At 44.3% G+C, this 27,233-nt stretch overlaps 1 protein-coding gene across 4 annotated transcripts in view; it reads left to right on the forward strand.

The window, feature by feature from the left end:
• The window catches only part of LARGE1 (LARGE xylosyl- and glucuronyltransferase 1), a 609,925-nt gene that overhangs the window by 260,145 nt on the left and 322,547 nt on the right, over window positions 1–27,233 (forward strand). For all 4 annotated transcript variants that reach the window (XM_070370200.1, XM_070370202.1, XM_005898334.2 and 1 more), the window contains exon 3: window positions 19,003–19,304. In XM_070370200.1, coding sequence (XP_070226301.1) covers window positions 19,003–19,304 — 302 coding nt within the window. The remainder of the gene's footprint in view (window positions 1–19,002; window positions 19,305–27,233) is intronic.

The raw sequence follows: 27,233 nt of genomic DNA on the forward strand, positions 1-27,233 counted from the left end.
GTTTGCGTTTCCTTCTTGCTTCTTTGGGGCTGAAGCTTCTTAATCGACAGGTGCCAAGATTGAAAAGTGTCAAATATGTGAGGAGGATAAAAGCCTTCTTTTTGGAGAAACTAATAACCGCTCCATCATCCTGTACAATAACCCAGGTGTGTGTGTGTGCCTGCCCACATGTACCAGATTGGGTAATCTCAGGCCTTACAGACACCTACCACAGTAGACTGCCTCTTCACCAGAGCTGAGAGGGAGGTCTCTTATCCGAGCTGGGGATTTTGACAAAGGCGCATTTTGAGATGTGGGGTTTATTTCTGCTGAGTATCTGGCTTGATGAGTATGGAGAAGCACGTACAAAGCAGGCTGGAGCCCCGCCCGGCCCCAGCCTCCCCAGGGCTGCACAATCAGGAAGTGCTTCTCCCTCCCATTGTGGCTTCAGAGGGAAGTATGCTTTACATATGCAAATACAAGCCCCCAGTTTCACTTAATAATTATCAGCTGGAGATTCTATTGATGAGCAGCTGAAGCTACTCATCAGGAGAGAAACTGTGAGTTAACCATTTCTAGGTCCCCCTGGAGACTGCTGCTTCCAACCAGCCTCTGAATATTCTGTTGATGGCAGACAAAGGTTCTGATTCCCCCCATTCTTCCCTTCTCCTGTCTGGTGGGAGTCTGGCAGCTGAGCCTTCCTGACCCCTTTTATCATCGTGTGTGTATCTTTCCTCTGCCCCCACCTCCTCTCTGTTGCATAGACTACGGAAGGCAAAATAGGTCCATCTCTATTTACAGCCTTGGGATTGCTTACAGCTTCACAAATAATGGCCTCGTGTTAACTCCTACAGTAGCTCTCCAGCTTAGGTGACCAAAAGGCTGGCATTCTTTCAAAAGGACCCAAGATGGGGAAGGGGATTGGGAAGAATGAACTGGGAGTTTGAGGTTAGTAGATGCAAACTATTATGTATAGAACCGATGGACAGCAAGGTCCTACTCAGTAACACAGGGAACTATATTCAATGTCCTGGGATAAACTATAATGGAAAAGAACATTAAAAAGAGGAATTTCCCTGGTGATCCAATAGCTAAGACTCCAGGCTCCCAATGCAGGGGGCCTGGATTTGATCCCTGATCAGGGAACTAGATCCCACATGCTGCAACTAAGATCCAGTGTGGTCAAATAAATGTTTATTTTTTTTAATAAAAGAATGCAAATACATGTATAAGTGAGTCACTTTGCTGTACAGTAGAAACTAACACAGCATTGTAAGTCAGCTGTGTTAGTCACTCAGTCGTGTCTGACTCTTTGCGACCTCATGGACTGTAGCCCGCCTGGCTCCTCTTATCTTTCCAGGCAAGAATACTGGAATGGGTAACCATTCCCTTCTCCGTGGGATCTTCCCCACCCAGGGATCAAACCTGGGTCTCCTGCATTGCAGGCAGATTGTTTATTGTCTGAGCCACCAGGGAAGCCCCCAAGGTCAAATGTACTTAAATTTAAAATACAAAATTTGATGGTGAAATAACACAAGAGGACTTCACAGCAGGGCACCCAGGATGCTGAGATCAAGATCAGTCAGTCAGTTCAGCTGCTCAGTCATGTCTGACTCTGAGACCCCATGGACTGCAGTACACCAGGCTTCCCTGTACATCACCAACTCCCGAGTTTACCCAAACTCATGTCCATCAAGTCGGTGATGCCATCCAACCATCTCATCCTCTGTTGTCCCCTTCTCCTCCTGCTTTCAGTCTTTCCCAGCATCCATTTTCCAATGAGTCAGTTCTTTGCAACAGGTGGCCAAAGTATTAGAGTTTCAGCTTCAGCATCAGTCCTTCCAATGAATTCAGGACTGATTTCCTTTAGGATGGAATGGTTGTGTCAGGCGAGTGTATTCTCCTTGGTTCTGTCTTGTCACAACAAAGATTTGGAGCGACAGACATTAAAGCCCTCAGCGCGTCATAGCTCTCGGGTCTTGGACAAACCATGTTATAGCTCTTAGACAAATCAGTGTTACAGCTCTATTTTATTTAGAAGATAGCAGGAGAATCCATCCTCAAAGTGTGAGGGCATGCCAACCCAAAGACGCGAAGAGAAGAGAGTGGAGGAGCACGCTGCTGGGGGGCGGAGAGAGAGAAGGCGGGGGGCGGGGGGCGGGGGGGGGGGGGCTTTGGCTCCTCCTCTTGTATGTTTTTTTCCTCCCCTGGGCCTGCCCTATGTAAATTGGGCTTAGCCAGGAGTGCTGTTTGTTCTTCCTGAGGTCTTCACTCCAGTCCTCGGACCTTCCTTTGACCTTCCTTTGTTCTATTTTCTTGGGCTTTTCCCTTCCTTGTCTTTTAGCCACCGCCATTTTAGACTCCTGTTTTCTATTCTAACTACCTAACAGTTGGATCTCCTTGCAGGCCAAGGGACCCTCAAGAGTCTTCTTCAACACCGCAGTTCAAAAGCATCAATTCTTCAACGCTCAGCTTTCTTTATGGTCCAACTCTCACATCCATACATGACTACTCGAAAAACCATAGATTTGACTAGGTGGACCTTTGTCGGCAAAGTAATGTCTCTGCTTTTTAATATGCTGCCTAGGTTGTCATAGCATTTCTTCCAAGGAGCAAGTGTCTTTTAATTTCATGGCTACAGTCACCATCTGCAGTGATTTTGGAGCCCAAGAAAATAAAGTCTGTCACTGTTTCCATTGTTTCCCCATCTATTTGCCATGAAGTGATGGGACCAGATGCCATGATCTTAGTTTTCTGAATGTTTTAAGCCAGCTTTTTCACTCTCCTCTTTCAGTTTCATCAAGAGGCTCTTTAGTTCTTCTTCACTTTCTGCCATAAGGGTGGTGTCATCTGCATATCTGAGATCAAGATACCAGGAATTTTCCTCTCTGCTTCCCCTTTTCTTTCTTCTGCATGTGCTTGTCCTCCAGGACATCTGATAGTGTAGTTGGGTTGCTTTGTCAGCCTCATGTGTTCTGGCTGTGTTTGAACAGAGTTCAGAGGGCTGTTAGAAATGGTTTTATGAGGATTTTCTTCCTATCTGTCTTTTTGCAGGAAGTTCTTTACTTTCTTGATTGCTACTGAAACTGTTCTGCTACTTGTCTCTCTTATAAGTATACGCCATGCAGGGTGTCCCCACTTGTCACATGGGAATGCAACCTTGATTTCCTGGAAAGAGCTATTTAGAGGCAGAAGGTGAAATGAAAACAGGGGTTTGGTGGGTGGTGGGGGAGGTGGTGTGGTGTCAATTCAACCTCATCCCTTTGTTTGCAGAAAGTCTTGGCAAGTTACTACAGCTCAGCAAGCCCTTGCTTTTTCCTTTTTAAAATGGAAACAATAAAACCCTCTTCAGAGATTCAGGACCTAAATAAGATAATGTCTGAGACTCACTCAGCCAACATGCGTGGTCAGTAAGGGTGCTCAGAATTGTCATCCTCATTCAGAACCCAATCACTGTCATTGACCTATTCTAGTAATTGCTTGTATTCCTTGCCTTGGTCATTGAAGATCTTGATTGCAAGCCTATTACATGCTTGGTTCTATAGACTCTGGAGGTATAATAGTGGCTGAGACAGATCCACAAAAGACCCTTCTACCACTGAACTTGTATTCTAGGGGTAGAGACAGGCCAACAAGAAGGAAACAAAGAAATGTCTACATGGGGAGAATGCTGTGATATGTAGAGAAGAAGAGCTAGAGATGGAGTGAGAGAGACTGGGGCTGACAGATGGGCAGGGGTGGGGCTTCAGGAGCTGGTGCACAGATTCTTCTCTAAGGACTGGTAATGAAGCAGGCCCCCTAGTTCAGAGTGTGAAAGCCAACAGCGGGTGCAGAAGCCCCAAGGTGAGACAGTGCTTGGTACATTCGAGAACGCCTAGAAGGCCAGTGAGGTGGCTGCAGAGGGAGTGGAGGAACTTTCTAAGGTCAGATAGATAACTGTGGTCAAGGTTTCATGGGACCGTGTAACCCATGGTGAAGTGTTTGGCTTTTGTCTCTGGTTTAATGGGAAGCCATATGAGGGGTGGTTTGAACAGGGTGCTAAGAGGGTCTGAGAACCATTTTTAAGTGTCCTCCGGCTGCTAAGTGGGGAGTGGACTGAAGCAGGGTGGCTGGGTAGGAGGCTGTTGCATGAATCCAGGTGGGAAATGGTGGGGCCTGGGACTTGCGTGGTGATGGTGGTCAGATTGTGGATTCAGGATGTACTTTGAAGGCAGAGTCAACATTCCGACACATTGCTCACACAGCGTGTGTGGAAAGTGAGGGAAGAAATTCAGGGATGAGCCCTGGGTTTTTGGCCTGTTGCACTGGGAACAGCAGTAATGCTGTTGACTGAAGTGGGGGGCAGAAGGTTTAGGAAGGTCTCTAATCTGTTTGGCTGTTTCGTTTGGCTGCACTGGGTCTTAGTATGGCACGCAAGACCTTCAGTTGTGGCATGTAGGATCTAATTCCTTGACCAGGGATCCAACCTGGGCCCCCTGCATTGGGAACACAGAGTCTTAACCACTGGACCACCAGGGACGTCCCAGGAAAGGCTCTCTTTGGATGAGGGGCATCACTTCACTCCTCAGTCGTCGTCGTCTTTCCGCAGTTGGGAGCATGTAAGAATGCCTATCACTTACAGACATGCTGCTGGACATTCAGGAAACTAAAGTGGCGCGATGTCATCCCTGCCTTCCCTGGCACAGTATCTGCCTTGAACAGGTGCTGAGGGGATGGGAGTCCCAGTGCCAAGCAGTTTGCACAGACAGCTGCTACAAATATAGTAAGACCCCTCACCTTAGATCCATGGTAGGGGGTTCCAGGAAATCTAGTTACTGGGAGAGGAACAGAGCAGCCAGCCCACTCTGGGCAGATTGGATAAGGCTGCCTCGAAGGGACTTTTGAACCAGGTACTGGAGAGGCAATGGTAATTCACCAGGTGACAAGACCTGCAAATGAAACAGCACAAACAATGCTCATTCCAGTTGCCAGTGGTGCCAGCCAGCATCTTAACACAGGGCTTCCATGTGTAAGGGCTTTGGAAATAACTGGGTAGTGAAGATCCCTGGTTCTTGGAGGTACACTTCAGGCAGAAAATGGAGTCAGAAAGTGCAGGAGATTTCAAGAGCAGTTCCAGAAAGCCCGATGAATAAGGATTTCCTCTTGATAGATCCTCTCCGATTATCCCATCTTGACGTGGCTTCTGAGGTCAGTCCCATTAGTACAGCCTCAGGTGGGCCTCTGGCCTGCCAGGGGATCTTCTATCTGTGGCCAGGAATTGCAGTCTGGCCCTGGACCACCACCACCCAGGTATCCCTTGGGTCCTCTCTAGGTGCTCCCTGCACCCAAGCCCATGCTTCTTTGAACTTGCCAAGGAAACTCCTAGCTTTGTCCCCTAGTGGAGCTGAGTTGAGAGTCCTTCATTTTCTTTTTGCCTCTGTGATAAGGTTGGAAGCACCTTCTAGAAAAATCTCTATTACCTCTGGAGTAGGACTTGGGAGAAAATAACAATCTGCCAAAAGTAGAGATGGAAGCTTTTTCTTAATAGGTATTAGCACGATATTTTACCCAAGCATCTATCTTGCTCTTGGTAATGTCTTATCTTTGCCAAGTGCCCATCCTGATAAAATACTATTTCTGTCAAACTGAACTCCTGATAAAAATCTTCTATCTATCCCTGCCCCCAATCTATGCTGATAAAACCTCATGCTTCATTTCTTATTTCCTCCCAAGGGATAGTTTGGATTTGTCAGAAAAGGGTGAAAAAAGGATGATAAGGGTTTTTCTTCTTCTTTTTAAAAATTTTGTCTCCATATATTAATAGATGCTCATGGCAATTGGAGTATAACTTTAAGTCAAACTGATAAGGAGGGCATTGGAGACTGTGAAGAAAGGAAAAGGAGAGAAGGAAAAGCAGAGCAGTCATTTATAGGCAAAGGGATGCTCAGGCAGGCTTTTGCTTGCTTTCTCTTGTTTTTAATTTACAATTGAGCCGAGGCTGGTAACATTGATTTAGGTGACGTGGCAGTTTACAGGAAGGGGATGCTGTTGAAAGAATCAACCGCATTCACAAAAATACTCTCTTCCTCTGGTCTTTGAAATGTGTAGAAATAGTCTCTTTTATTATTGAAGTATAATTGCTTTACAGTTTCTGCTGTACAATGAAGTGAATCAGCTGTGTGTTTTATATCTATCCCCTCCCTCTTGAGCCTCCCTCTGCCTCCCTTATCCCAACCACCTAGGTCATCAGAGTACCAAGCTGAACTCCCTGTGCTAGACAGCAGGTTCCCACCAGCTGTTTACACATGGTTATGTGTATATGTCAACCCCAACCTCCCAATTCATCCCACCCTACCCTTTCCCCATGTCCACCTTCTGTGTCTTCATCTCTATTCCTGCCCTGGAAATAGGTTCATCTGTAGCATTTTTATAAATTCCACATACATGTATTAATATACAATATTTGTTTTTTTCTTTTTTTTCTCTTTCTGACTTCACTCTGCATGACAGATTCTAGGTCCATCCACAACTCTGCAAATGAGCCAGTTTTGTGCCTTTTTATGATTGAGTAATATCCCATTGTGTATATGTACCACATCTTCTTTATCCATTCATCTGTTGATGGACATTTGGGTTGCTTCCTTGTCCTGGCTATTGTAAATAGTGCTGCAGTGAACACTGGGGTACAATGTGTCATTATGAATTCTGTTTTTCTCAGGGTATATACCCAGAAGTAGGATTCCTGGGTCCTATGATAGTTCTAATTTTAGTTATTTAAGGAACTTCTGTTTTGTTCTCCATAGTAGCTATATCAACTTACATTCCCACTAACAGTGCAAGAGGCTTCCCTTTTCTCCACACCGTCTCCAGCATTTATTGTTTATAGATTTTTTGATGATGGCCATTCTGACCAGTGTGGGGATGATACTTCAATTGTAGTAACAGTTTTGATTTGCATTTCTCTAATAATTAGTGATGTTGAGCATCTTCTCATGTGCCTCTTGGTCATCTGTATGTCTTCTTTGGAGAGATGTGGCATATTCTTTATGGCATTACTGGTGCTGGTGGTGGGCTCCATAACCATTTCAGACTTTAACCATGCACGTCAAGAGTCCTGCTTGTCTTGGATAATTCTTTCTGCTGGTCTGCTTCCCAACTCCTTTTTTTCGGCATCTCATCAGGTCTAACTATATCATGAACACTGCAGGCCAAGTTGGGTTCTCCTGAGGCAGGGCTTTCTGTATGAGGTTTGCATGAAGAGCAGTGGCTATGTCTCAAAGCCAGTTCAATGTAGAGCAGATGAGGTGTGTCAGAGGGCCCAGAAAACGTGATGCAGATCAAGCCAGTCCTCACTGACACAAGACCTCCTGAAATACCAGAGGTGGGAGATGGGGTTTTTCCCCTCACTAACATGCAGCCCAGAGAAAGAGCCTTTGCTCAGATTGGCATCTGCCTCATTTCAGATGCCGTGGCGGATAAGCACAGTGATCCCTGTCACTGACGTAGAGCTTGGAGAATACTGTCTCAACTTCTAGTCATGTTTTGCACTCAGTTTTCCTTTTTCACTCCCAGAACATTCATGAGAATGTGCCAGCCTCCAAACTCAGGAGAATATCCAAGTCCAGCTGTGCTGTTTGTTTGTCCCCTTCTTCCCTAGATGAGCGGAGCCCCGTCCTTCAAGTCTGACACGGTCCAGTGAAAGATGCATGCATGCTAGAAGGCGATCGTTCTTTTTAGTCCTTTTTACAAGAGTCCTTGACTCTTTTCCCTAGATCTGAATTCCGCTCTGACACTTCACTTCTAAAATGAGATAACCTAGGAGCCCTGGGGGTAGGGGGGTTTCGCTGGTGGCTCAGTGGTAAAGAACCCACCGGCTAATGCAAGAAATATGGGTTTGATCCCTGGGTGGGGAAGAAGCCCTGAAGAAGGAAATGACAACCCACTCCAGTATTCTTGCCTGGAAAACCCCATGGACAGAAGAGTCTGGCAGGCTATAGTCCATGGGGTCGCAAAAGAGTCAGACACGACTTAGCAACTAAACAACAACAGCAACAAAGAGCCCTGAGGAAGAGAAGGGAGCAGCATGGATGAGTGAGGGCTTTGCAGATTTGTCTTGAGTCCTGACGCAGCTGCTGTCTGCCACTGAAATCTTCTATCCCTCCATAATCCAAACCAGACATTCATGTCAACACTCCTCATTAAAATTATTTTTCAATGTTTTCTGATGAATAAAAATGGCCACCAAGAATGACAATGTGAGGCTTACGCCAAGTATGAGTTCACATTTTTAGAAAAGAATAGTTTTCAGTATCCTTAGTGTGATGGATATAAAATTTAAAACCTTGATGAAGAGTTCATCCCATGTAGCTTCCTTGATGTGAACAAGATTTTAGTTACCAAAAAAAAAAAAAAAAGTAAGCCTCATTAAGAATGGTTTACTATAAAATATGATTCTCTCCAATGTATATGATTTGCTACTCTTGGAACATATTAGTGGGATTTTATAAGGGCTATGAATATTTCATATAAAATAGCACATTTATTGCTAAGGTTAAAAAAAATAGATCAGTGGAAAAATATGAAGTCATTTATCTTGAGTGTTTCCAAGAAGGAAATTACAAGGAAGAATTCTAGAATATTTCTGAGTCTGATTATTTCATCAAAGGCCATGTTGGTTGGTAACTTGGGGTGGCATGTCCATTTCACACTTTGCAAAGGATAAAATCATTGTCCTCATTTTGCTTCTGGTTTTGAAGTCTCTCCTAATTAAGGGAACTTTTTCCAACTATTGCAAGTATATGAACTATGTCTCAAGGGACTATAGAACAGGAAACAGCCATTGAAGATCACCAGTAAAGCTGGGCATCTTTGAGGCTATGCAAGAAACACATGATTGAAGTTAATGAACTAAATGGGGGCAGAGAGTGATCAAAGGTGATGGGAATGTGAATTTATTTTGCTCTCACACACTGGTTGATTCTTGAGATTGGAATAAACACCACATTTTCTGGGATCCACCGTATTGTTAACCTCCAATAGTTGTTTTCTAAACTACCTAAGTGGTCTAAGAACTCAACTCTGCTCCCCATGTCATTCAATTTTATAAAAAATAGAGCTCTAAATACATTATACTTTGTCTTGTTTGGTGACGATTTCAATGCTAACAACAAAGTCTGTCTGTTAATACTTAGATTCTTTGGACATCAAAGAGAAATAAGATTGGCCAGATTTAGAAGTGGAAAGATTCAGTTACACTTCTATAAGAACAGTGGTTCAAAGACCAACTGTCTCCGACTTTCAGAACTTAGGATGTTTGGGGGGGGAATTGAAGCTTTGAAATCATTGATCCTGAAGTTTCAAGGGGCAAACCACTGACACTGTTGCTTATTAGGATCCCTTTAAGCACTTCGAGCCAAAACCCAGCTAGGGAGACAGCAAATTGGTGCTAAAAATGTCTTCATTTTCTTGACTTAATGAAGCTGTTTAAGACAAGGTTCTGGAAAACAATTTCATGAAGGAAAAATCTATTACGATGAGATGAATCTAGGCCACTTTTCCTGGCCTCCTGGTTGCAGTTCTTTTCTGCCTTTTTTTTTCTTTATAGTATATATATGTATATATATTTTTTTAATTAGAGGATAATTACTTTACAATATTGTGATGGTTTTTGCCATACATCAACATGATTTGGCATTAGTTATATGTATTGTCCCCTCCCTCTTAAACCCCTATCCCGCGTCCGTCCCCATTCCACCCCTCTAGGTTGTCAAAGAGCACTGGCTTTGGGTTCCTTGTATCATACAACAAACTCTGGCTGTCTGTTTTACATACAATAATGTATATGTTTCAATGCTGTTCTCTCATATCATCCCACCCTCTCCTTCCCCAATGTGTCCAAAATGTCTGTGTTTCCTTGGCTGCCCTTCAAGTAGAATCATCAGTGCTATCTTTCTAAATTCCATATATATATACATTAATATGATATTTGTCTTGCTCTTTTTGACTTACTTCACAATAACAGGCTCTAGGTTCGTCCAGCTCATTAAAACTGATTCAAATGTGTTCCTTTTTGTAGCTAAGTAATGTTCTATTGTATACATGTACCACAACTTCCTTATCAATTCATCCAGCGATAAACATCTAGGTTGCTTCCATGTCCTAGCTACTGTAAATAGTGCTGCAGTGAACATTGGGGTATATGTGTCTTTGTCAGTTCTGGTTTCTTGGGGTATATGCCTAGTAACGGAATGACTAGGTCATATAGTAGCTTTATTCCTAGTTTTTAAGAAATCTCCATACTGTTCTCCATAGGGACTGTATCAATTTACATTCCACTAACAATCTAAGAGTGTTCCCTTTTCTCCATACCCTTTCTAGCATTTATTGTCTGTATACTTTTTGATGATAGCCATTCTGACTGGTGTGAGATGATAACTCATTGTAGTTTTTATTTGCGTTTCTCTAATAATGAGCAGTGTTGAGCATCTTTTCATGTGTTTATTAGCCATCTTCTTTGGAGAATGGCTTCTTTGTCTTCTTTGGAGAAATGTCTGTTTAGATCTTCTGCCCACTTTTTGATTGGGTTGTTTGTTTTGCTGGTATTGAGCCACATGAGCTGCTTGTATATTTTGGAGATGGGAAAACTGGCCAACTATGTGTAAAAGAATGGAATTAGAACACCTCCTAACACCATACACAAAAATAAACTCAAAATGGATGAAAGACCTAAATATAAGACCAGAAACTATAAAACTCCTAGAGGAAAACATAGGCAGAACACTCTCTGACATACACCATGGCAAGATCCTCTATGACCCACTTCCTAGAATAATGGCAATAAAAATAAACAAATGGGACCTAATCAAACTTAAAAGCTTTTACACGCGGAGGAAACTATAAGCAAGGTGAAAACTCAGCCCTCAGAATAGGATAAATTATTAGCAAATGAAACAATTGATAAAGAATTAATTAATCTCCAAAATATACAAGCAGATTCTTTTTAGAAGCGTGTGGGGTGCTCTTTCCTTACTATTGTGTTTGATCTTTGCCAGATGATCTTCAGGGTCTTTGCTGGAACTCAAGTTTGCTTTGGTTGCTGAACATGACTTCCAGAAAATGACTTTGGAGAATCTGGGTAAAACATACCCTATTTATCCCATGACAAGTAAGCAGCCTTTTCATGTCATCACTCCCATTTTTCTTCTCTGGGTGAGGTGGATTCCATAGGTTCAGAACTTGGGAAAATGGCTCCACCCAGACCTGCGTCTTTCTCTGAAACTATCAACTACCAAGAATTAGTGATACCTGGACTTGGGACATATCAGTAGAATCAACTGTCACGTGGGGCTCCAGTGATTAAAATTTAACAACAGTTTTATCTGCCTGTACTGCGGGAGACTTGGGTTCTATCCCTGGGTTAGGAAGATCCCCTGGAGAAGGAAACAACTACCCACTCCCGCATTCTGGCCTGGAGAATTCCATGGACTGTATATTCCATGGGGTCACAAAGAGTCAGACACAACAGAGTGACTTTCACTAAAACGTGCAACTTTCAAGGTTGGACTGAGATTTCTAAATTTTTCTAAAATGACTTTGGCCACAATGTTTAATTTATTTTTCAATTTCAAAATGCACTGAAGGAGGGTGTGAAGTTTTTGAGCTTCCCAAGTGGCCCTAGTGGTAAAGAACCCACCTGCCTATGCAGGAAGATGTAGGAGATGCAGATTCCATCCCTGAGTTGGGAAGTACCCCTGGAGGACGCATGGCATCCCACTCCAGTATTCTTGCTTAGAGTATCTCATGGACAGAGGAGCCTGGAGGGCTATGGTCCTTGGGGTTGCAAAGAGTCAGACAACTGAAGCGACTTAGCACGCACGCACGTGAAGTTTTTATGTTGATTGAAAGAAGGGCATTGTGTTTTGTAAAGTTACAAAATGCATCCCTAATGAGCAGAACCTTAGGTGGAAAGTGAAGAGTTGGACAGGTCACTGGAATGAAGTGACCTATTGGTCTTAGAGATGGGTGTCTGGGTGAACCAGGGAAGCTGGAAGTTCTGGCTGCTGCAGTCATAGGGCCCTGCTTTGGGAAGAGCTCTCATCCTGGAAGGAAGGGGGATGGATAGCAGCAACAGCCCCAAGCTTGGAGGAGCTAGAACACCGGGTAGCCTGGGGTATAAAGGAAATTAAGTTTCCCTGGGTTACGTGATGGGAGCTTCTAAGAATATAGTAGAGACTCAAACAAAGAATCTGGGCCCTGAGTTAGAGCAGCACCAGAATTAAGTGCAGCAGTGCTGCTAAAGACCTGTTTGTATCTAAGCCAGTTTCTTAAATTTGCTTTAAGGAGCAAACAGTGGTGGCTGGGGCTTGTGGTATCTCAGCCTGAGAACTGGGGGAAATTCCTAAGCCGGCATTTCTCAATCTCAGCTACACAGGAGAACCAGGAGAGTGGTGCTTCTTAAAATTCTGATATCTAGACCTTAATCTCCAGAGATTCTGAGCTAATTAATATGGGAGTTTTTGTTGTTGTTGTTTCTCAAGGGATTGTAATGGTAGCCAAGACTGAGAACCACTTGCCTAAGGGACCAAGAGATGAAGCAGAAGAAACAACAAACTAGACTGTACTTGTTTGGAGAGGGGCAAATAGGAAACATTATGGTTGGGGCAAATAGAGAAGTTGATCTGGAGCCAATGAACCTGGGTTCAAATTGCTCCGTTTGCTGTTTGTTGCTGGGATGACATTGAACAAGTTAAATCATGAGCCTGTTTCTTCTTCTTTTTCCCATTTGTCTAACACCGTGAGAACACCCACTTCATTTAAAGTGTTATATGAATTAAAATGAAATGACACAGCCTCTAAGCACAGGACATGTGCTCAATAGGAACTGACGAAGTGTTTGATTGATGACGTTGAAGCAGACGGAGTGGCTTCTGTACATTTTTCAAATTGCAAAATGTGACGGAAATAGAGTTCTCATTAAGAACATGATCCTTGGCACCTGTGAGTAAGGCTGGCTGGAACAGAGAGAGATTGGAAGTGGGGAGACAAACCGAGGAGACCAATGTGCTAGAACAATGGCCCAGGCTAGGGCTTGCAGGCCAAATCTGGCCCAGCACTTGTTGTTTTAAATAAAGTTTTGTTGGAACACAGCCATACTCATTAGGAATTTCTGTGTCTGCTTTTGTGCTGCCATGCCAGTTGAGTCCTTGCATTCGAGACTGCACGGCCTGCAAAGTAAAACATATTTAGTCTCTGGGCTTTTATAGAAAAAGTTTGACCCCTGTTTTAGGATACCATTAAAAGGCTGGGTTTGAGATGGAATGTTTGAAATAGAATGAGAAACAAGTGCTTCAAACATCAGGAAGGGAAAATTGGCAGGCCCTGGCAACAGATTGTACGTAGGGGGATTTTGCTGTATAAAGGTTAGGGATGCGGTGTCTTCATCATGGGTAGGATGATGTAGTTGGGGTGGGGTGGGGTGGGCAGGGACAGCCTTCATGAAATCTGAGGATGAGTGCAGGGACTCTGGTGTTCTTGCCTAGAAAGATCTAGGGGTCTCACCTCTGGAAGGGGCTGGTGTGAGCCCCCAACATGGATGGCCTCAGGGCTGAGGGGCCCTGCCTCCATTAATGAGCACCCAGTTCTATCTATCCATTTTCAATGATGGATATCACGGTGTGAAATGCCAGCACTCCAGAGAGATTTCAGCACACACAAATTGATTCAGATCATCACTTAGGAGGTTCTGGATGCCAAGTCCCTAATCTCTGTCACCGCACTGCACGGAGGTTGATTTTCAATTTACCTTTTTTGTTCTGAATCTTAGATGTTTTGATTCTTAATTCAGAACATTCATCTCAAGTGGATTCAGAGATTCAAATCCAGTGATAAATTCATGTTTTTTAAGAAGTTTGGGAGGGAGGAGGAAGATGTTGTCAAGTGAGATTTCAAATGATGTCTTGTTTGACATTTTAAAAGTGGGCTGCACTGTAGAGCAAAACGTATAGGCATTATGTGATAAAGATGCTCTCTGTGTGCAAATTGAGTGTAGATCAAAAAAGAGAAAGAAAACTGGAAGGAAAGGTAACAGAAAAGCAAAGGTCAGGGGGGCTCAGAAATGAAGGGTCCTCTTCACCATGTCCTTGTGTCCTGCCTCCAGATTTGGTGGGGTGGGTAGAAAGGGGAAACTTGAGTGTCTACTCTGAATAGGCCTGATGCTGGGTAATATGCTTGACACACACACACACACACACACCACACACACCACACACACACACACACACACACACACACACACACACACACACACACACACACACACACACACACACACACACACACACACACACACACACACACACACACACACACACACACACAAACACACACACACACACACACACACACACACACACCACACACACACACCATTTTACATATGGGGACAAGGAGTCACAGAAGGTATGTACTTTGCCTGAAGGGGAACCCACTCCAGTACTCTTGCCTGGCAAAATCCCGTGACAGAGGTGCTGGGTGGACTGCAGTCCATGGCGTCACACAGAGTTAAACATGACTGAGTGACTAACACACAATTATAAACAGGTGGCAGTACCATAATACAGACTCAGCTTTTTCTTATTCCAAATCCTATGCTCTTAGGAATAGATGTGATTTGTTTGCTTTTCTTGGCTATCTCTCCCACTTCCCCCAGCAATTCAGATTATAATGAGGTCACTTTGTAAATACAGTTGATCCTTGAATGACACAGGTTTGAACTGCACTGACCCTCAACGTGCAGATTTTTTTCAACAAATATGTATCTCGCTTGGTTGAATCTGCAGGTGTGGAACCACAGGCACCAGTGGACCTATCTTGGTGACTAGTGTATAGACTACTTGGTTGAATTCAGGTGATGAGTTGCACGTGGGGCGGGCTATGTGCTCGGCATGTGTATTGGGCCAGAATTTTATCCAAGCTGGATTGGAGGGGAAAGCTTCACCACTGCCAGCATGACAAATAATTGCTGTGGGTACAGTAGTTTCCATAGGCCAAAAAGTCCCATGTGATGGGAGAGACCAGGGCCCAGAAAGCATCACAGAGATGTTCAAATCACTTCTAAGAGAGCAGAGCTTGCACTGTCCTAACTGTCTCCTCACCCCACCTCCAGAGGGCTAGGAGAAGCAGGAGCAAAGGGGCAGGAGCCAGAGAGGAGAGTAGTCCAGGAACAAAAGCCAGAGTCAGGCTGAATAAAACTGGAATGAGCAGTGGCAGGGCAATGGGCCCCACTGTCTTGATTTCTGCCCACGCAGTGCTGGATGGGTCGCCCGGGTTAGAGACAGAGGGTCCATCTGTACTTGAGCTTCTGGGAAGTTAGAGCTGAGAAGGGCATTGGAGCACATCTCCAGGACACTCACTCCCTGTCAGAATGAAAAACCAGCTGAGGAAGATGAAGGGTCCTGCTCAAGGTGGTGCACTGTTCAGACAAACACACAAACCAGCAATTCTTTTTTTTTAATTTATTTTTTAATTGAAGGATAATTGCTTTCCAGAATTTTGTTTTCTGTCAAACCTCAACATGAATTAGCCATAGGTATACATATACCCCCTCCCTTTTGAATCTCCCTCCCAGCTCCCTCCCTGCTGTTTACTGAGCCCTTCTTAGGTGCCAGGCACTGGGCACAGTCAAGCATGTTGCTTTAACATCAGCTCCCCCCTCCTTGAGGCCTGGCTTTTATTACTTTATTATTTTTATGTGACTTCATCAATGACAAATTTATGGAGTTTTATGGTAGAGAAAACACCTGCAAGTCTTTGAGAGCTATGTTTGGTCAAAACCAGCTGGGATTTAAAGCAGGAAATGGACACAGGTTACTGAAAGCATTCTCACTACCCTGGATTTAGAATTGCTTCGGGATTACATAATTGTGTCTTTACAAGCACATAATCAAATAATTAGAAATAACGCAAAATGCGGAGCTTTGGGGAGAGGAGCTAGAGGAAGTGACCGCGTCCCCATGGGAACCCTGTTTGCCTTTCTCTTTTGCCTCTGGATGAAATTTGACCTGCCTAAGGCTGAAGGGAAGAAGGTGCAGGGATGCCACATATCAAAGTAAGTGAAAGTTTGCTGGCCACTTGCTCCCAAGGACCACTCAGAGAACAGCCTGTATTCAGTAGATGGAGAGCCCTCAGCACCCTAATTTACAGCATCAGCTCATTTTGGCCATAACATCACGTGCACCCCTTGGACAGGGGTTGCGGGAACTAATTGACACCAAATGCCTTCCAATGAGAGGCCAAATGGTTGGTATTTCAGTGTCTTACACTTCCTGTCACCTTGCAGGGTGAGGGTTTCCACTCTCAGAGAATGGAAAACCAAAGTTGAGAGTATTTAATCCCTCTAAAGAACAAATTTATTAGAGTTTCCATTTGTTATATTTTTTTTTCCGGAGCTTCTGGGATCCTGGTGGGCTTTCAGAGCCTCCTGGGTTCCTCCCCAAATATGCTAAGGTCCTTTCAGAAAAAAGAAGACTCCTGAGACACCAGAACAACTATACCTCCAATTCAGGGCCTAAATGCAGGAGCTCGGCCACGTGCAGTCACAGAGACCTTGTTTCCTGTCACCACGAGGGGAACACGGCTTAAACTTTTAGAGGCTCAGTTCCCTCATCTGTAATGGGAACACCAATGGCCACCTGCTTGTGCTGTGATAACCCAAGACATTACCAGTGTCAACTACCCAGCCCTACACAGACCCATAGCAGGTATAAAGCCTAACTGTCCTGCCCACTGATGGAGCTAGGTGGTCATCTTCCTCACCCCTGCTGGAAGGGTCGATGTTGGCTGAGAAAACACAATTGCTGTTGCTACCTTTTCTTCTTCGTTTTCAGTGAAACTAATTTGGTTTTACCAAGCAAGGAGACAGGTTTCAAAAGCCTGGGTTGAGCTTGTAATCAGAGAGCTTGGTAACAATGCAGTCCTAATCAACCTGTGATTTCATGTCCCCACACACACTGCCTCGGCCTTTGATCTGCGGTCCCGAGCAGTGGAATTCAGCAAGTCATATTTGCTGTGTGGATAGCAGAGGACCCAGAGCTCACGTGTTTTACCCTGAGGTGATTAAGAGGGAAAAAAGGAGTTGTGTTTGTGCAAACCCACAGACACATCAAAAGGCCCTGGGCAGAGGCCATCACGGCAAGGCAACACAGGTGAAACTCATAGGGTGTAATTCATCACAGTCTTTGATCCTCAAGTTTTGTGAGTCACACAGTCTCCCTGGGACAGTCTGCAAGCTCAGTGGGGTCTGGGCAGGAAGGAGAAAAACTCCAAGTGGGAGGAAAAAAAAGAGCATTTTTTTTTTTTTTTTAGCAGGCGGCTGAGAGAGGATAATTTTCTAGAGACGTGATTTTTGCTTGGTTGTCTCTGAGGCAGCTGTGTTGTAGCTGGATCCCAGGATTTCTGCAGCATGGGACAGTTTGGGGTGTGTCTTGTGTCCCTGCGGCTCCTCAACAGTAAGATTGCATTGAGCACCTACTGTATACAAGGAGTTATGCTAAGTATCCTTAGAGAAGGGGCTTTTGTATTCATTTTTAAATCCATGGCTCTTTATGTGGCCTTTTATGAAATTGCATTTAAGTGGAGATTGCACAGGCTCTGAGACAAGAGTAACCTGGTATAAATTCTGATCCCCCTGTGTTCCGTTTCTGTGACTTTGAGAGATGTAGTTGCCCTCTCTGTGTATGGTTTCTGACAGTGTATAGACTGTTTCTGGCATTCAGTTACATGATTATGCTCCTACTTCCTTCTTCGTTTTTGCACTTAACTATTTTACTCTTGGCATGGACAGATGCATCCACCATGCCAGCATTTATCAGATATAATGTTACCACAAAGATAAGTAAGACCCAGTTTTTATCCTTATTAAGCTCTCAATCTTCAAAGGAAACATTTAGTAAAACAATTTACCAAATCCAGTATGATAGATACAAATATGTCTTAGTGCTGTGTTGAAATATGCTGATAGATATTTTATCTGAAAATTGAAGAAGGCTTCCCTTGAGAGGTGATGCTTCTGAAACTGGGTTTTGAAGGATGAATAGGAGTTTACATAGGAAGAACTAAATAAACTTAGTAGTTAATATTTCTCCTTTTTATTTCTTCTCTTCCTTTTGCTCTTCTCCACTTCCTCCTACCCACCCCCATTCTTCTCCTTCCCTCCCACCACCGCCTCCTTCATATTCATATTTTATTGCTAACAAGAATATCTACCTGGAAGTGTGCCCAGTAGGGAAAAGAAGACAGTGGATTTAATTAGGAAAATTACAACTGTCTTCTCTAAACAGCCTGTTAGTTTTTCTTTTTTTAACTGAAGTATAGTTGATTTACAGTATTGTGTTTCTGCTGTACAACAAAGTGAATCAATTATACATATATACATATTCTTTTTCATATTCTTTTCCATTATGGTTTATTACAGGATTTTGTATATAGCTCCCCATGCCATACAGTAAGACCTTGTTTATTTTATATATTGTAGTTTGAATGTTCCAATCCCAAACTCCTAATTTACTCTCCATATCCCTTTTCATAACCAAAGTTTGTTTTCTAAGCCTCTTGAATCTCTTTGTGTTTCATAAATAAGTTCGTTTGTATCATATTTTAGATTCCACATATAGTAGATATCTCATGATATTTGCTTTTGACTTAGTATGATAATATCCAGGTCCGTCCATGTTGCTGCAAATGGCATTCTCTCTTTCTTTCCATGGCTGAGTAATGTTCCCAAGGGTATATACCACAGCTTTATCCTGTCAATGGACTCTGGTCTTGGCGATTGTAAATAGTTAAGCAGCATGTTAGTTTTTTACCCTCATGGCAAGTCATTCTGTTTTCAACTCTGTTCCCAGTTCACTCTGGATGCATACATGTGTAACTCACTTTCTACCTGCTTTCCCTTCTCAGTGGGACTGTGCAAGGAATCTGGATGTCCCGGGCACGTGGAGGGGCTCACGTTGTTTTCCTCGACCTTAACTGTTCCCATCTTGCCCACAGATGGGAAGCCGGTGTCTCTGTCCCCGCTGGAGGCCCAGCCGCACAGCCCGCGGTACACTGCGTCCAGCCAGCGGGAGCGCGAGAGCCTGGAGGTGCGCGTGCGCGAGGTGGAGGAGGAGAACCGTGCCCTCCGCCGGCAGCTCAGCTTGGCCCAGGGCCGCAGCCCATCCCACCGGCGTGGCAACCACTCTAAGACCTACTCCATGGAGGAGGGCACCGGCGACAGTGAGAATCTTCGCGCCGGCATCGTGGCAGGCAACAGCTCCGAGTGCGGGCAGCAGCCAGTCGTGGAGAAGTGCGAGGTAAAGAGCTCTGGGAACCTTCCAAGGACCCAGCCCCGCATTGCCCATCCTGGCCCCAGGCCAATGCCTCCTGGAAGCATGGCCAGGGGCCTGGAAAGAGCTGGCATCCTTGACCCAGGCCTGGGCGTGAATCTGGCCTGGTTACTCACTTTGCCTGGCAGATTGTTTAAGCCTCAGCCTCAGTTTTCCTTATCTGAAAAATGGGGATAAGAAAGCCTGCACCACAGAGGTATTAAGAGCAGCCAGTTGATGGAAACTGCTACTTGTTTCTTTGCGGCTCATTTTGGCATGCTGAGAATTTCTAGCTGTCATCCTGGGGGCCCTGTTTCTTAGCCTCCAGTGGCAGTGCTGTCCCTGGCCTGTGGCTCAGCTGGGCAGTTCCCCTGGACCTCATTCTCACTTTACACCCAGCTTCTGTAATTCAGAACCAGAGACTTGCTCATCTAAAGCAGTTTTTTGAACTTCGATAGCTTTCCTTCATTTTCCCCCTTTTAGGGTATGCTGGCTTTCTTAGCAACTCTTTGGTCATTTGAAAAACTTACCCACTGCCTCTCCTTGCTGCCCCTCAGCCCTCTCCTTCATACATCTATGCTCTTCTGTGCTCTGAATGTGCATGAGGACAGACACACACACTCATTTTATACTTCTTCTAGTCCTAGTGGAGGGAAATTAGAGCATCTCTGTTAAGTGTTAGTCACCCAGTCGTGGCTGACTCTTTGAGACCCCATGGACTGTAGCCCTCCAGGCTTCTCTGTCCGTGGGATTCTCCAGCCAAGAATACTGGAGTGGGTTGCCATGCCCTGCTCCAGGGGATCTTCCCGACCCAGGGATCGAACCCGGGTCTACTACATTGCAGGCAGATTCTTTACCGTCTGAGCCACCAGAGAAGCCCCTCCTTGTTAAAAGCAAGACCTTTTGAGATAAAGAAGCCTGAGTTCACTGCCCAACCCTGTTGGCTTTAGCTGTGAGTGCTTGAACAAATTACCTAACCTCTCTGAACTTCAGATGTGCCTCCTCAATAAACTTTAGAAAATAACACCTGCTTCATGCAGTATTGTGAAAAGGAGGTGGGATGGCCAGAGAAAGCCACAAATACTGTCTGGTACAGACTGTGTTTTCAATTGTGGGTCATTTTTGTTATTTTTAGTTAGATACAGACATATATTACTTGGTGTTTGTTTACTCTGTTTCCTGACCACATTCTCATAATGTTTAAACTTCGAACTCCCTGAAGAGAGAAGAATTTGCGAACTATAAGATGCTATTCACGTGAAGAAGGTTTTTAGTGATATCAGTGAGACACTGTAGTATGTCATAAGCAGATACAGGGCTTAGTTATGAAGTGATGTAGACTCAGGTCTGTGCAAGGTCAGGGAGGGGATTGTAGACTGTAGTGGTCAGGGAGAGCCCCTGAGGACTGGAACATTTCTTGTGGACTCTCCACACTGGTTGAAGTGTGGGCTGGTGGAGAGGTGGAGAAAGGTAGATGGGGGATGTCCTATGAGGACTGTGTGGGTGGGTAGGGAAAACGTGAAGCAAGACTCTGTCAAGCAAGAAAGGATTTAGGGCATGGTGAGATGGTTGGTCAGGTGAGCCCAGAGAACCCAGGCAGGGAAGTGGCTGAGGTTTCGTCATCATTCATCCAACGAGTATTTATTGAGTCTCTGTTGTGGATCTCACACTGTTTTCTGTGCTAGGAAATAGCAGTGATGGGAAAAGAGACAAAATTCCCTTTCTTCTGGTTCTTACCTTCTGAGGTGGGAAGTCAGGAAGAGATGATGGACGAAAAGAGAAATTCTGTTTGTTCCCAAACTCAGGTTTGTCTGCTCACCATTCAAAAGTCAATAATTTGAGAGGCAAGTATTAATAGAAAGGAAAGATGTTTTAATCCTAAATCTGGCAGTCTGGGGAGAAGATGGACTTGGGATCCGAAACCAACTCTGAAGATTGTGCTCTGCCATGATCATTTTTTTCCTTCATAAATTTCATTTTTGTTTCACTTTGTAAAGAAAATTTGTTTATTTATGTATGTATTTTCAGCTGTGCTGGGTCTTCACTGCTGTGTGCAGGTTTTCTCTAGTTGTGGCCAGAGGGACTACTTCTCCAGTTTATATGGGCTTCTCGTGGTGGTGGCTTCTCTTGTGGAGCATGGGCTCTAAGTGAGCGGGCTCAGGAGCAGTGGCACACGGGCTCAGTTGCCCCACAGCATGTGGAATCTTCCTGGACCAGAGATAGAGCCCGTGTCCCCTGTATTGCCAAGTGGATTCGTCACTACTCGACCACCAGGGAAGTCCTACAGGTTTGAAAGGGGAAAGGGGAGAAGGGGAGAATCTCATTGAGTCATCGAGGCAGGAAGTTGGGTTCTGCATCCTTCTCCATCGTGTGACTGACTCCTCCAAGCGTTATCTTGCCTGCATGGTCCACCTGCCAGGTTGCTTGGGGGTGCTGTTGGGGAGTAGAGAGCCAGCTAGTCATTTGTTAACTGCATAATTCTTCATTCTTCCTTCTATCTAGGAAAAGAATCAGTGGGTTAGCCAAGGCATGGTATGCATTCAGGAGAGCATAAGACAGGAATTATGTTAAATTGCCTGGTGATCTGCTTCCTATAAGTAGGTACTGACTATATGCCAGGCCCAGTCTCATTTAATTGTCTACAACCATTGCTAGTGGCCTCTGTTATGGAAGATCTCTGTTTTACATCTTTGAAAATGAGCACTTAGCAACTTTAACAGTTAAATGTTCATGATCTAGGCTGGTCTGGGCTGGGCCCTAACTTGGGAATGGTCTTTCCCTGCCTGAGGGAAGGCTGGTTTGATTTCTTTCAGCTTCTCTACTCTCTGGTTATGATCATGACATCAGTTTAGAATGTGGGCTGGCCCGGGGGAGGAAATGCTTTTCCTCGAGTGTGTTTACATTATTATGACTCAGACTGACTTAAACCACTGGGTAAGATTAAGGAGGTGAAAAATAGAAAAGGAAAAGGAAAAAAAAATGTGAGGGTGCAAATGTAACAGAGGGCGAAAACTGAGGATTCCTCTTCTTGCTGTTGCCTGTGTGGCCAGTGGCTTCCTTCTCCTGCTCAGCTTTCTGAGATACACACATCCTATTTCTAAAGAGGGCTTCTGCCCCAAGTGTCCCACAAAATAGTGTGGGCAAAAGACCACTGGCTTTTTATTCCTGCCCTGTATCATTTTTCTAGATTCTACATACATGTGTTGATATATAATAATTGTTTTTCTCTTTCTGACTTCACTCTGTGTGACAGACTCTAGGTCCATCCACATCTCTACAGATGACCCAATTTCACTCCTTTATATGGCTGAATAATATTTCAGTAATGTGTATATGTACCACATCTTCTTCATCCATTCGTCTGTCAGTGGACATTCAGGTTGCTTTCATATCCTGACTGTTATAAACAGTGCTGTGATGAACATTGGGGTGCACAAGTTTTTGATGGATGGGAGGGAGATCCAAGAGGGAGGGGGTATATGTATACATGTAACTGGTTCACTTTGTCATACAGCAGAAACCAACACAACATTGTAAAACAGTTATACCCCCATTTTTTTTAAAAAAAGGCTTTCAACGTGGGAGACAGGAGCCCAAATCTGGCTCCCTTCCTACGTTGATGGTGGTGAGGCTCTGAGCACTTTACATCACTCTTCTGAGTGTTGGTTTCTTTATTTGTGTGTTATGGATTAAAATCAAGTTCTTGCCTCAAACTGTTTCAGTGGTAACAATGTAACAATACTAGAACTTTAGGCAAACGGTAGCATTATTATTGTGTTAGTAGTTGATTTCACTGTGATTTATCAAACAGTTCTAAGTAACAGCTGCTTTGCACCTTCTTTCTGTTTACATGTAAGAAGTCTGGAGGCTGTCGGTGTAGGGACATACCTGGAATGCAGGCTTCCTGTATCTTGTCACCCAGCTGGCTTGACTGGCATTCTCAAGGTCATTGCATGGTCTTTAATGACTCAGAGCTTCAGCTCTGTCAGTCACATTCCAACTAGCAGGAAGGGTGAGTGTATCAGCTTGCTTTAAGAACACGTCTTAGAAACTTCACAGTCAGTCCCTTTTAGATCACATTGGCAGAACTTCATTTAGCTGGTACCTTTAGCTGCCACCTGGCTGCAAGGGAGCCTAGAAAACAGATTTTTCTTCAAGGAAGCCACATTCTCTGTTAAAATTTAGGAGTTTGGCTACTAGAAAGTGAAAGTGTTAGTCACTCAGTTATGTCCAACTCTGTGTGATCCCATGGACTGTAGTCTGCAGGCTCCTCTGTCCATGGAATTCTCCAGACAAGAATACTGGAGTGGGTAGCCATTTCCTTCCCCACGGGATCTTCCAGACCCAGGTAACAAATCCAGGTTGCCTGCATTGCAGGCAGATTCTTTACTGTCTGAGCCATTGGGGAAGCCCTTGGCTACTAGAGAACCGATGTTATGGTTACAGTGAACATTCTCTGTCAAATGAGTAGTTACCGGATTGGGTTGTACATTAGAATTACATAACCAAACATCCATATTCATGGAACCCATCCATCCTACTGATTGAGAATCCCTGAGAATAGGGCCCAAAATTTAGGTATTAAAATTTTGTATCCAAATGATTCTGAGATAGTAGAAACTGTTTGGAAACTACTGCTTTAAAGAACAACTAAAATAAATTGTGGGGTTCACTTTATCTCTATGCTCTTTGAAAGATAAAGATCTTGGGCTTGTTGCTACCATAACTTATTTTTTAGTCTTTTGCACCTGAGAATTAAGGTTTTGTACATTTATTTATTGAGTACACCCCATGGCATGTGGGACCTTAGTTCCTCGACCTGAACCCATCCCTGCTCAGAGTCTTAACCATTGGAGTGCTAGAGAAGTCCTTGTTCATTTATTATACTCTGTGTGTGTCTTGATAATGTTACTTCTTTTTATTTTATTTTATTTTATTTTTTTTTTTGGTGGAATTCATCTGTGAACCCTGGATTCTGTTCAGAGGTTCCATAGATGAATTAGCAAGTTCTGGCCCGCTGGCATCTTATTTCAATGTTGTCTCCTCCAGGGGCACACGTGCCCTGCGATGCTGGCTTCAGACCTATTAGCAATATGCTTCCTCTGTTTCCATCACTTGGCATCTTTAAAGATTTTAGGGAAAATTCCATAGAGGCAAACAAGAAATGTCAGTCAGCAGAGTCAAAATAGATTCCTCCTCCTTCGGCAGCGCTTATGGTTACGAGTGCTCAAGCTGGTCCTGACACCCTGTCAGCATGCAGGGCCTCATAACTAGGGACGTTGTCATCATCTCTGGTGGCACTGGAACTTCTCTGGGCTATGACAAGTATTTCTGAAAACGCTTCTGTAATGACACCTGGGCTGTCAGCTGAGATTGCTGGTGATAGAAATTGGAGCCTTGTGCCCTCTTATTCCCTAATGATGTCCCCTTCAAGTCACTGCTGCCCATTTTCTTCCTGCATATTTCTGTTGTCAGGGCAATTCTCCTTCCATGAGGGACTGGTTTCTCTGTGCTTCTGGACTTGGAACAGAATGATCCTCTTTGATCTCCAGTTCTGCCTCTGTTTGTACAGATATGTGCATTTTTCTTGCATTTCTGGTTCTGGTCCATCCTGGGAGTCAGCCATGGTTCAGCACAAAAACTGTAAACTGGAGTCAGAATGTCTAACCAGAAATCTTTACTTTGCCACTCACTAGCCATGTGACCTGGAGAAGGCAATGGCACCCCACTCCAGTACTCTTGCCTGGAAAATCCCATGGATGGAGGAGCCTGGTGGGCTACAGTCCATGGAGTTGCTAAGAGTCGGACACGACTGAGCAACTTCACTTTCACTTTTCACTTTCATGCATTGGAGAAGGAAATGGCAACCCACTCCAGTGTTCTTGCCTGGAAAATCCCAGGGACGGAGGAGCCTGGTGGGCTGCCGTCTATGGGATCACACAGAATCAGACATGACTGAAGCGACTTAGCAGCAGCAGCAGCAGCCATGTGACCCGGCGCAGTTCAGTTACTCTCTTGGAGTCTATTTTATTAATACAAGATGAGAATAATAATGTGTTCTTCCCTGTGCAGATGAAATGAGATAGCAGGTCGGAAAGTAACCCTGGATAGGTGTCACATATGCTTATTATGAATCTTCCAGTTGCCAATTGCTGCCTAAGAGATCACCTAAAACATAATGGCTTAAAACAACACCAATCATTTTGTTAGCCCTCATGGTGTCTGTGGGTGAGGGATTTGAGAAGGGCTTAGCTGAGTGATCCTGGCTGGTAGAAGGGCTCGTGCAGTTAGTTAGTCGCTGGAGCTGGAACAGCGAGGGTTGGAGCTGTGGGCATTGGCCTGGTATCTGTCTTCACTGTTATAGATTTGGGGCCTTCCTTGTGGTCTCTCTCTGTGGCTGGTTTGAGCTTCCTCACAACATGGCAGCTCCAGGATGGCCAGCTACTTCCATGGCAGCTGATGGCTTTAAGTACAAGTATTACAGTGAGCAAGGCAGAACAGAAACACTTTAATGACCTGATCTCAAAAGTCACATGGTGTCACTTTTGTCCATAGTATAGTCTGTTGGTTGAAACAGTTACAAAATCCCACCCACTTTGAAGGGAGAAGGGCATACACCCTATCTCTGAATGGAGGGAATGTCAAAGAGCTGAAACAGCAACAATTGATATTATTATTACGGAAAGTCAGGTGAATGGTAATGGCTGATGTCACACCACCCCTTGAGGAAGTATCCCTTTCCTTCTATCCCATGCTTTGAACGGTATTCAAAATTGTAATAGCAATGTAATAATAACAAAAGTGAACATGTATTGAGACCTGCAAATGTAGGAAACAGCATGCTAAAATTACATGAAGTATCTCATTTAATCTGCATAACATACGTTCTTCTTTTTATGGAGTAGAAAGCTACCACTGAGAAAAGTTAAATAATTATGGCAATGTCATACTGCCAGGAAGAGGTGGAGCTCACATTTAAACCTAGGCAGTTTGCTTCCTAGAGCCTGTGCTTGGAACCACTCTGCTGAACCCTGTGAATTAGAGCTGCTGGGACCAGTGCTCCATCAGCTCAGAGCTGCAGTCCTTATTCTCTGCCTGGCAGGTGCCTCATCTCAGAAGGCTTCTGGGTGACAGGCATGAATGATGTGGGGGTCACCTTTCAGTTTGGGGGCTGTCGCAGCCCTATGGGGGTACTCATCCCTCTGGTCTAAGCAAAGACCTGACTGTTCTTTAAAAAGAAGTTGGGTTGTTTTACGGTGCCTGCCAGATTGTGATTGCATTTGTCAGCTCAGTAGGAGTTGAGCATTTTGCTTTAGGTTTTATGTTTATAAACCTTGACACCTCTTACCTGCATTTTCTGGGTCCCTAACAAACCCAACAGAATTTTGATCTGTCTTTTTGTTTTTACTTCGTCTTCAGGGTCTTTCTATAATTACCCCACAGTGAAGGGATTTGTCTGACATCTTTTCATACACTGTGTCACTATTGGAAGATACTTGTACAGCCTTTGGATTCACATTTCATCAGCTTCATATGTTGTCTCTGAGGCTCCTAAATCTGCTAAAATATTTTCCCCTGAATGTCGCACCCTTGAACTAGGGAACTTGTACTAGAAGGTACCTCCATACGAAGCCACTTCAGTCATGTCCCAATCTCTGCCACTCCATGGACTATACCCCACCAGGCTCCTCTATCCATAGGATTTACCAGGCAAGAATACTGGAATGGGTTGCCATTTCCTCCTCTAGGGGATCTTCCTGACTCAGGAATTGAACCGAGTCTGGTGGATCTCCTGCATTGGCAGGCAGGTTCTTTATCACTAGCACCACCTGGGAAGCCCACTGGAATGTACCTAGTAGGACTTTTTTCTGGAGTGATTTTCAGGGACCCAAACTCTAAGTGACCCACTCCAGTGTT

This window comes from Bos mutus, chromosome 5 (genome assembly GCF_027580195.1).
Source record: "Bos mutus isolate GX-2022 chromosome 5, NWIPB_WYAK_1.1, whole genome shotgun sequence".
In the NCBI taxonomy this organism is placed as follows: domain Eukaryota; kingdom Metazoa; phylum Chordata; class Mammalia; order Artiodactyla; family Bovidae; genus Bos; species Bos mutus.